We start from the raw sequence: 11,823 nt of genomic DNA on the forward strand, positions 1-11,823 counted from the left end.
GCCAGAAGGTAAAACCTTTTCCATGACAAAAACCACCACCTGCACAGCCCGAGAGCATGCTAGGTGTCAATTTCATTAACCTGTGAACCATGCATTTAAAAATGTTGTAAAATCATAGAACAAATCCATAAAAAGCTTCAGAGGACACTTTTTTTTCAGCTCTGAAGATTCACCACGTTTTATTGAACTGACTCAGTGTTAGAAGACATTTATTAGACTTGAACTTAGTGTTAAACGCTGTTAAAAAGAAATCAATTAAAAACACTAAGGATCAAGTATGACGGCTTACACTGTTAAATAAATAAATGCCAACTGCTGTAAATGTACACTATTAAGGCAGACTGCAGCTCACTGCCCACAAAAAACTTTTACCTTTCATGCACTTTGAAACAAGACTGTCAAGAAAAAACAAGCAGTAAGTAACATGAATGACAGCGAATGACAGTCAATGACAAGAACAAATTCTTATCACCTGCTTTTCAGCAGGGTGAGTAATATTGCACAGGATTGTGAGACATGTAAACTAACTCAAAACGCACTTTTAAGATCAAAATCTGAAACTCAAGTAAAATCGGCTAGAGATTAAAAGGGCATTTTACAAAGATGTGCCAGCATAATTACTGCAGGGGGGAAAAAAGGTTTTAATAGCGAATTAGTCATTCCACTGTTCTGTTTATGAATACTAATGCCCAATTTCAGAGAACGAAGCAGTTACATTTTATCACAAATAAGATGAAATGTGTATAAATGTCCTCCGAATGGATGAACTGAACAGATGTTAAAAGTAAACTTAGTTCAAAGTAGGCGATTTGGGTACAGTGTATACTAATTTGTGATTAAAATATCAAACATTACTCATGTACAATACTCCTCTTAAGTTGGTTACACTGAGAAGCTAATAATTTAATCAATGTGCATTGCCCCTGAAGGTAGATATTAAAAGCATGTTTATGGAGCCGGATAGCTTGACTTCAGAAAACTAACAACTGTAACTCCAACACACATGTTCAGTTTGATAAAATCGTTCTCTCTGGTTTTAAAATGTGACGCCATCCTCAGTGTTACTTGTAAAACTGCCAGCCGGCGACTCGCTTTCTGCCTTAACAGTCTGTCTGCAGTTAAGAAAACCTAGACCTGCTTTGGTCCAATTAATGCTGACAACCTTTATATGTGTATATATATTTAAAAAAAGCAACAAAAAGAAACCAGTTAGATAAGTCTGTTAACGGTACTTTTTAGATCAGCCTCTATTTGCATCCTCTTGCCGGTACTATTTTAGAAAGTAACAGAATAAAAGTAAAATTAAACTGTTAAGGAAAAAAGGAAAGAAAAGAAAAAAAAGAAACCAAACAAAACTTTGCAGCAAAATGAAACAAAATTTAATGGTTTAAGTGTAAAGAGAAACAACAAAAGAAAAAAGAAAATGCAAATCTAAACTGAAATCAATAGCAAAAAAAACAGTAATCTGCAAACTTGATAAACACTTGTTTAAACAAGCCTGAAACTTGTACTGAAAACAAAACAAAAGTCACTACAAAGTAAATTAATCAAAAGAAATTAAACTCAAATCGGGGGTGGGGTGCTCTCTCAGTACCTATTCAAGAAAAAAAAAAAGTTTACGCTCAGTAAATCTGATCAGAGAAAATCTTCTGGGTTCACGAGATTAAATATCTCCCTGCCTTTGGTCCATCCAAGTGACTTACTCATTGGCTGTTTCTTCTTTTTTTGTTCTAATTATTATTTTTGTTTTTAATTGTCAACAAGACTGTCCTTTTGTACAATTTTTTATATAAAAAAAAAGACACTTTACACATTGCAATACCAAAACAAAAACATTTCCTGCCAAACCTCATGTTTTTAACTGCCGGTCTGAGCGGGAAAAAAAGTTCTATGTTAACATCAAAAAGTCTGATATTCAGATCAACCGCAAACAGATTAACGGGTTAAAAGTGCTCTTTTACACTTGAAACTCCAGATGGTAGTGAAAGATCTGTCCCAAAACTTAAGGCATCTATTTCTACATGCGACAGGATCCAAGACCAAGCACTGCCCTTCCAAAGAGAAATTACCACTGGCTTTTAAATTGTTTCCCCCATTTTTACACTATTTTATTCTGTAAAATGTTTAAACTTTGAAAACAATCCAAAAGGGTCTTCCCCTCTTATTTTTTTCTGTATTTACGGTGCCCTGATATTTTTTTTTTTCTTTTAAATTATTCTTTGTCTAGTCCTAACAGCTATACATGCAACACAGACAGTATTTTCACTTTTGATACAACTTTCAAAAGTTTGTGGATAACACCTTCATCCACTCCCAAAAAATTGAGCGTCCCTCAAGCCCCCTGGCAAGAGTACAAGGATGGGGAAGAAGAGAGAAAAAAAAAAAAAAAAAAAAGACGAGACACTCTTTCATACAAGTACAAAGGTGCAGAAGATTCAACTTCCCATTCATCTTAGAATTTGGTAAAACCAAAATGATTTACCAGACTGCAAAACTGCATTCAGCTTTCACCAACAAAAGCCTGACAACACCCTTTGCACTCCTCTGATTGTCCACCTTGTTCTACTTGTGGCCCTTGCTGGTCTTGAAGGACACTTGCAGAATCTTATCTCCGAGCCGGTAGCCGTTCAAGCTGGCGATGGCCATGGCGGCCTCCTCGTAGTTTGTCATCGTAACGAAGCCGAAGCCCTTGCACTTGTTGGTGTTGAAATCTCGGATCACTTTCACGTTGGTCACGGCCCCGAAGGGGCCAAACATCTGCCACAGGATGCTCTCGTCTGCATCCTGGCCCAGGTTGTAGATGAAAATGCACCACCCATTGGAGTTACCAGGGACATTCACACCTCCCATGCCACTCATGTGATCAACACTCATTGGGGAAAACCTGGAATTCACAAAGTTTAAGATCAACAACCTACGTAGCACTCAGACGAGTAATGTTAGGTCAAGAAGTCATGCCCAGAAACTTTCAGATGTTTCTAAATATCCACAACTCCTCTCACCTAAACCTCTGTGCCTGGTGGTGAAGGGGCCCTCCGAAGCGCCGGGACTGGTTATGGTAGAGCTGAGAGATGAGCTGCGTGTTCTTGACCTGGTTAGGGTTGGCAGCAAACTTCACCGTGATGGGCTCAGCGGCTCCAGGTGGTTTTTGGCCATTCAAGCTCTTCACCGCCTCCTCAGCCTCCGCACGCTTGTCAAACCGGATGAACGCCACACCGCGAGACGAGCCTGAATATGAGAAAGGGGCAGGTGAATACCAGTTCTGATGCCATTTGTTGTGGAGTTACATTTTAGAGCGAAAAACTACAACGCTCTTGTAATGTGGTGGTTTCATTTTTAAAAAGCAAGGAAGTCATTTACCTGTCGTACCCGTCGACTGATCGACTAGTACGCGAGAATTAATGATGCGTCCAAAACGTGAGAACATGTCTTCCACTTCCTTCTGTGCCATATTCTTGGGCAGGCCACTGATGTAAAGGTTGGCATCCTTTATTGTATCTGAGCTGGGCCGTGCAAATGAAACCTGGCAACAGGGAGAAATGACTGACTTGTAACTCTTCTGATAGACATATACAAAAGGTAAGTCCAGTGATTATTAATTCAGGTGCTTTATATTTTAAAATTACATTTACCCAAGATTTTTTCGCTCTTAAAAATAAAACATTTTTGACTGAAAGAAAAACAATCAAGAAATGATTGTTATCCTATTTTTTTTCTTCTTCTTCTTTTCAAAACATCTGACCTATTACATTTTTGGCCCAGACTGTACATTACAGCACCAAAACAATGAAATTAAACTGATAAAAGAAAACAATATAACCTTAAATTATCTAATAAATAAGTAAAAATGAAATAAAACTGACATGTCAAATAGAGCACCAAGTGAGCTGTAAAGGCAATTTCACTTCCTGGGGCTGACATGTACCAACTAGTTAGCGGACAGCACAGAAGCCACAGGAGAGTTAATACGACATGACATCTTTGCTTTGAGAATTGTAGAACACCTTATTGCACGTTACCTTGATAGTTTTGGACTGTAGCCTTAGTCCATTCAGAGTACTGATAGCTCTGTCTGCATCACTAGGGTTAAGATAGTTAACAAATCCGTACCCTAAACTGTGGCCTAGAGAAAAAAAAAAAAAAAAGGAAAACAATAAAACAAAAAAAAACGTAGTATAGTTAAAAAAAAAGTCTGCAAACAAATATTAAAAACAAAATCAAATCTTAACATTTCACAAAAGACAAAGCAAACAGAATTAAGAGTGCTTTTAATAAAACAAATTTAGAGTTGTCGAAAACTGAGAAAATTACTACCAAGTAGGTACTTAATTTGGAAGAAATTTAAATAAAATTACAAATATAGAATCACTGAGGAAGACCCAGAAAACAGGCCATGAATTCAGGCCCAGTCAGTAATTATGAAAGGTCATGAATTTAAAAACAAATTTCCTCTCCAAGTCATGGACAATGAATGACTTTATTATATGAACTCCTGTTAAGTTATTTACCGTACGTATAAAAGGGAGCAAAGCCAGGATAATATGTCCCCAAGTTCTGCATTGTTTATGAACTTTGAAAATGAATTGGTGACAAAATATATATTTGAGGTTTGACATTCATTTAACAAAGAAAAAAAATGTCAGCTTGTGTTCTTATAATGACTTAAAGGGGACCTATTATGGCATCTAATCCCTATTTTAAACAGGCCTTGAATGTCTTAAAAACAAGCTTTTGATTGTTTTTGCTAAATAAATGAGAAATTCAGCCTCTGAGCCATGTCTTTATCTTCCCATTCTCTAACCTCATTATCTATGCAGGATTCTGAGTGGGCGGGGCTATGATAATGAGGCTCTGTGCTGATTGGCTGCCTGAATGATGCGATACACCGCTACGAAAAAATGGCGGAAGTTCCAGCCGGCGGAGTTACCGTGTCATAACTGCATGCGATGCGAGTGAGCGTCAGCGACAAAATCAATTCCCTTGCTTTATTTTCTATTGGACTGTCCTAACTGGCCGCAGCGCTGCGGAGCATTTGTCGGACGCCCTGCTTCTATTTTCTTCCTGCCGCTCGCGTTGAAAGCCGGTTGAAAGCGCTGTAGGAAACAGTCATGGATGAGGAACGGCTGATCCAGTTAGTTGAAATGAGAAGTTATCTCTATGATTCCTCCTCATTTCACTACAAAAACCTCAATAAAGTGGCGGCTGCTGGAGGGAGATGGACAGAGAGCGTCCGATGTCACGCAGTGCTACGATAGTCGGACGCTCGCATGCAGTTACACAGTTTTATAGTTGTGGGCGTGGTTTGTATTTTGGTTACGTAACGAAAATGCGCAGAATCTGAACGGCTCGTAGATCCACATCACACTGGATGGCTCATCCGGGCGGCTGTACAGACCCTGCAGAATTTGGTTGCTTTCCTTCTTCTCTGAGTTGGCAGGCTGAGGGGAGACCTCTTTATATATGATAAAGCAAGAAAAAAAACGTGTTTTTCATAATAGGTCCCTTTAAGTTGTGAGAAATTTGCACTGAATGGAATGAGAGCCTTTTAGAGCCCAGGCTTATCCACTGTTCGTGGCATCACACTTTTAAAAGGTACTCCTATTGGCTTTACGGTTCGGTGGATATATTTATCTTTTATATACAACCCATGGTCTAAGTGTCAACTGGGATCTGTTGTACAAATAACTGATTCACAACTCAGCATACCTGCGACTTTGTCTCGAATCAGCTTGGCAGACTCCACCTCTCCAATACTGCTGAAAAGGCTTCGTAGCTCATCCTGCGTCATGTTTTGAGGCAGGTAGTTCACTATGAGGTTGGTCTTGGCATCCTTCGCCTCATCCCCTCCCATGTGGTCTTCATAACCGTTAGACATCTCATACACCTCCTGCAAATCGGCCTGTTGAGCCAAATAACAAGGAAAGATTAGAGTTCGACTATTCGTAGACACGGGAATGACTTGGATTAAAAATCTCCTGTCCTTCAAAAAATAAATGATTTTCTAACTTCCGCCGAAACAAGAGAAACAGAATGAGAAATGGAAATAAAGGGGAAAAAATACATCAAGAAAATGAAAATAATGCCCAGTAGAAGACATGCACCAACTGCAATTTTCTTGTCTAATTTTGATTATTTTAAAAGTGTGGCCTTATTCCAGTAGATTCAACATTTCTTCCCAAAATCCTTATACAACAATACAATGGTCACACTTTTCTTTTCTTGCCACCAGTTGTAAACCAACCAATCAAATCAATATAGCAGGGCTGCAGGATATAGCTGAGCTAGTTGCTCATTGGCTACTGATGGACTGTGGATCAGGTCAATACAAGAGCACCAAAAATGTGTTTGCTGCGGTTTTGGAGAACAAGCAAGCAGAGGTAAGGCATTAATAATGATAATATTTAATGTCATTTACGCCATTAATGACATCTGTCCGAATTAGGTACTGAGTCATTCAGTTGACGCCATATTTAGCTCTTCATTTGCTTTGTTGCACAGGCCAGGCTCCGTCAGCACAATCTGCCAAACTTGAATGCTGAATCAAGTTTGTTTTCCCAAACAGCTTTGATTTCCCCCATCGTCTTTCAGATATTATTATATGTCAGTTTAGTGAATAACGTCCACTGTATAATATGCTGTTTTTGCACCATAATGAGCTTTGATAGATTTACTGACCCAACTGTCATACTGGATACAAAAGATCAATTCACAAATCAATTGACGCATTTCCGTCTTCAAATGCAGCTCAGAAACGGGTGGGGTGGGGGTCCATCCCATTATAATTTTGGATAAAATTTGGAAACTACGGGCGGAAAAAATGTAGTAAGAAGTCTAAGATTATTCAAAAACAGTAACAAGGCAACAAAACAGACGTCAACCCTTTTTCTCTCTTTTTTGTAAGTGCTTTTGCTGCGTGTGCCCAGTTTAACCGATATGCCATGTGCCGAAAGGGGCCTACTCTGTAAACCAATTCAAGGGACAACATGATAGAGGCCCATTCATGGCAGAGAGGGATTGTGATTGTGTATTCTGGTGAGTAAGTTGCACTGTCTATCAGGGTGAAAGAGAGTCCTGTACTAAGCCAGTAAACTTGAGCACAGCTGCATTAAATGTAGGCTTTTAAAATGATCTGAATGCATGCGCCACTTTTTTGTCTTCCATTTATCAGGTAAAAATTAGATTAGAGGAATTTCCTGGCAATTACCTCAAATGAAAACAATAGAACATTTCCAAGATTTCAAAATTGTAGAAAACGTGCAAAACATTCAATTCCTAAACTCAAAGTAGTACAAAACATTTAGCTGATTCAATAACAACAAATCTGATTGATGCCGCTTCAGATGTCTGGACATACTTGACACATTGTCACATCTCATGTGACTTTCTCACACCAGTGTCTAATTCCAACATAATGGTTTTGTTCACACCTCTTTATCCATCATCATCATATTTTACTGGGATGCTAAAATGCTCCCATAAATATGAATTAAACTCTGCAGGAGGCTTTGAGCTCTTTTGCTCCTCCACTTACTTTGACTTTTGTGGTCAGCATTGGACAGGAAAGGTTTAATTTTTGCATAAAAAAAGCTGTCCAGTGAAATCCTGAAATACATCACTTATATCACTTAGGATTGTTTTGTTGTGTTTTTTTTGTGAAGGAGGGAAAGAAATAAAAGAAGTACAATACTATGCTTGTCAACTTGTTATTCTGCTTTAAATTATTATGGCAATACAATTTTGAAGAAAAACAGACCCTGTGAAATAGTTAACTTTGTCTGCTGTCCAACCTAGACTATATAGCAAATGTCACGCAAGATTGCTCCATGACTTTCAGACACGCCCCGATTAACCATAAACATCAATAAGGCGAAAGTGACCAATAGCTGACTATTGCTTTAACAGATCAATAAAGCCCCTGATAATATGTCTGAAAATGTTTGTATTGTGCTAGTAGTAGGACACATCCTACTGTTCTGCTTGATATGCAAGCTGCAGTTTAATACTCACTTTTAAGTACTTATTGTGTCCTCGACGAACTGCCATGAAGACACGTCACTGCTCCTGAGGCTGAGTAGACATAAGACAAAAGTCAGATAGCGCGACTATATCACTGCCCCAAGAAAACGGCAGTAGGATTAAAATCTGACTTCAATGTCCAGCGTTTCAATTTGGTGGTTATGTTTAATGGGTAGCCAATTCACATAGTGGTAACTGATTTTTATTTGATAGGCAATGTACTTTTCTGAAAATTTTGACATCGAGTGGCCTCTTAAATAAACAATCATCAGCGTTTTCCAACATTTCCTATTAGACCCAAACTAATAAACTACTACAGTAACCATTTAACACACTAAAAATAATAGAGTTGGAGCATAAATTGTAAAACTACATTAAATTGGATGGTTACATTTTTTAAACAGACTAACATCCTGACAGAGTTGACTCCAGCACAACATCTAAACTGCCAATGAATTTACAAAACAATAATCATGACCAATAGTCTTCTGCAGTCTATTCCCTTCTCTTATTTAGGTACAAGTCAACTGATGGCATAATCACACACACACGCCAGTGAGAGTAACACTTTTCTTGGCAGATCAGTATTTGCTCAAAATCTTAATCTTAAATCTGCTCAGTAAGCTCAATTCTTTTCCTTTTTGACTCGCTTTAATTTCCAGGGGACAGTACCAGTAAATGCAGAAGAAACTGCCACTGGATGTAAATGGATAGGCGTACAACCAGTCAAAGGCAGAAATAATGTGACACAAGCAGATGGAAAACCAGACTATTATCAACAAAATACACCTAAAAGGTTGTGCAGTGGACCAGTACGCTAATGTCAGTTTTGCAGTACAAACTTGCCAATCCAAGTTTTTAGCAGAACCACAGCCACCTTGCTTGTTTCAATGGCCCTACCCTGTTGAAATTAGTTTGGCATATTCTGTACTAGTAGGTGTAAATGGGAGGGGCACCAGGCCCGCTTCACACGTGAGAAAATTATTCAAAGAGTGAAAGGGTATGGCTGGTCAGGCTAAAATTATTAGAAAAGTGACTGAATATTAGGCTCCTGAAAATATACTATACACCAAATTTCCCCTCAGATACAACTGAACCACTGCAAAAGAAGGCAGTACAAATGGATACGATAATGCACTCGATCTACTTAATGTCAATTATATTCACATTTCCATTACTATAAAAGCTTAGCATAATTTGATTGTTCTATTGTCTAATATGTTTTAAATGGTTCAAGTGTTGCAGCAATCCCTTGCAGAACTAATACTGTGATTACAGTTGTTCAAATATACAGGACTGTCTCAGAAAATTAGAATATTGTGATTTTCTGTAATGCAATTACAAAAACGTCACACATTCTTGATTCATTACAAATCAACTGAAATATTGCAAGCCTTTTATTATTTTAATATTGCTGATCATGGCTTACAGCTTAAGAAAACTCAAATATCCTATCTCAAAAAATTAGAATATTCTGGGAATCTTAATCGTAAACTGTAAACCATAATCAGCGATATTAAAATAATAAAAGGCTTGCAATATTTCAGTTGATTTGTAATGAATCCAGAATGTATGACATTTTTGTTTTGTTTTTTAAATTGCATTACAGAAAATAAAGAACTTTATCACAATATTCTAATTTTCTGAGACAGTCCTGTATGTGAGAAAATAATATGATCCTCTGGCATGATGGCTCATCTCAAAGTTTATGTAGCAAACATGCAAACATAATTTCTGCCAAAAACATCTACTGGAGCATTTCTACGTATCCAAAGACATGTAAGCAGGTTATCATACAGATTCCTACAAACATTTACATTTCAACACTTCAGATTTCTGAAGACAACCACAATGCAATCTTGAACTCGGATATCTAATTTCCTTTCATTTCATTTTTATTTATTCCGATCATGGAAATATGCAAACAAAAGAAACAAACAAGTAAAATGACAACACAATCAAAAGAATATTCCATAACCAGAAAGGAGCAGGAAGAAGAAAATCTTATTCTACCTGCCCCTCCCTCAAATCAAAATTGAACAATAATAACAGATGGTCTGCACAATTACTTAGTTAATATCACAAGGTATTTAGTCATCTTTGTTTGGTCAAGAAAATTGTAAATGTTGTCACTTTACTAAACTCAAGGAGGATTTACAGTATCTTTCAATTGCACTTCATTCCCAATAGGGTAATTTGTTTGCTATTTTTCTTTAAAAATAAAGATAAAATATTTGAAACAATTTATTCCATTGTCTTTTGTAGTTTTACCAAAAAAATCGAAATCGAAAATCGGGTTTTCAGAAAAAAAAAAATCGGGATTTTATTTTTGTCCAAAATCCAAAATCACAAGGTAAGAAAAACAAAAAAATCAAAGATAAATTGTCTGTCTCCATACGCATATATTATACATTTTGACCATTTCATCCATACATTGCTATTTTTTTTCCTATTTAAATTTCTTTTCAAACTGAAATATGTTCATACAGCCCTTTAAATCATAATGTAATGAATTCCATAACGTTAAATAAGAGCAAAGTTTGCACTTAAAGCCCAATGGGGCAAATGTTCAATAAAAAAAACAGCATATTTGAAATCATTTCTTTGCCTTTTGTCAATTCACAAAATAATCGTAATCGAAAATCGGATTTTGAGAAAAAAAAAATCGAGATTTTATTTTTGGGCAAAATCGAACAGCCCTAATTGTAAATAACTCGAATATCAGGATATTCACAAGGAAACATGTTAGGTTTGAAGAAGGCGCATGTATTGAATGAACCCAGCAGGTTTGATGGTAAAGAAAGGGGAGTGAGTAGAGCCGTGCAGACAGACATGCATGAGTTTGAATGAATGTTCCCAACAAAACAGGGAGGGGGGCCCAGAACTGCCGTCCTTATCTGGCTGATGCACAAAAAATCATGTAGACACAACTTCCTTCTGTAAATGGTGCAGGTTTTTGATATTGCAGGTGAAAGGCGTCTCTGAAACGTGGCCTGCAGAGCATGAGTGTGACCTACTAGCCCCAGCGTGCTGCCGACCACTAACCCACGCTGGTTTCTGGTTAGAGCAGAAAAAACTAAAGTAGACAGCAAAACCATGGTGCAATAAGGTGATCAAGTGCACGCCATAACTTAGACGTAACCACCCCCTGTGTGCTGGAAAAGGGGGCTACGTGGCTGCTTCCCGGCGGCTAACCCGCTCAAAGCCCCGCCACCGTATTTCTGAGAGCGTGTTGTGGACGCTCGTCCGCCGCGGAGCTCAAACTCCAGCGGCCGGCTGCGAGGCCGCGGCCCGCGGGGCTAGCGGGGCTAGCCGGCCTCTACAGCGGCATGGCAGCGCTGCATAACCTTCACGAGTAAACCCCCGAAAGATCCACATATTATGCGGTGCCTCTTCGCGGAAAAACGTTATATGTAAGGTTTCCTACCAGCCTTTAAGAGCAGTTTCTGCTTTCTTCTTTTATTTCTTTCCCTCCTTCGCGACGACGTCTTCCCTCCAAGTCGGCCTTGCGTAGGAGAGAAACCCGAGCAGGACGGAGTGACGTAGCGGGGTCGACCACGCCCACCTGAACGCAGCCACGCCCACATGAACTCAGCCACGCCCATCTCAACTCAGTCACGCCCACTGTAACTCAGCCACGCCCCCGCCGGACGTGGACGACACATGGATGTATTATAAACTATAATCCACGGGATGGATGGATGGATGCAGGGGTGGACTGGCCATCGGGCATACCGGGCATTTGCCCGGTGGGCCGATGGTGATTTTGGGCCGGGCCGGCCGAAAAAAAAAAAAAAAAAAAAAAAA

General features: G+C 38.6%; 1 protein-coding gene across 3 annotated transcripts; it reads right to left on the reverse strand.

Annotated features, from left to right (window-relative positions):
• Nucleotides 1-1,356: 1,356 nt before the first annotated feature.
• elavl1a (ELAV like RNA binding protein 1a) lies at nt 1,357-11,564 on the reverse strand. 3 transcript variants are annotated; one of them, XM_061743987.1, is made up of 7 exons: nt 11,444-11,549; nt 8,008-8,067; nt 5,707-5,899; nt 4,020-4,123; nt 3,361-3,523; nt 3,003-3,228; nt 1,357-2,884 (listed from the first exon to the last, which is right to left on the reverse strand). In XM_061743987.1, exons 2-7 carry the CDS (start codon nt 8,041-8,043, stop codon nt 2,563-2,565), a joined length of 1,044 nt encoding a protein of 347 aa, XP_061599971.1. In that variant the 5' UTR covers nt 8,044-8,067; nt 11,444-11,549; the 3' UTR covers nt 1,357-2,562. The 3 variants fall into 3 exon arrangements, with proteins under 3 accessions (XP_061599971.1, XP_061599972.1, XP_061599973.1); XM_061743988.1 differs by lacking the exon at nt 8,008-8,067 and having other exon boundaries at nt 11,444-11,564; XM_061743989.1 differs by lacking the exons at nt 4,020-4,123; nt 8,008-8,067; nt 11,444-11,549 and having other exon boundaries at nt 5,707-5,843.
• Between the last annotated feature and the right edge of the window lie 259 nt (nt 11,565-11,823).

This window comes from Cololabis saira, chromosome 16 (genome assembly GCF_033807715.1).
Source record: "Cololabis saira isolate AMF1-May2022 chromosome 16, fColSai1.1, whole genome shotgun sequence".
NCBI lineage: Eukaryota > Metazoa > Chordata > Actinopteri > Beloniformes > Belonidae > Cololabis > Cololabis saira.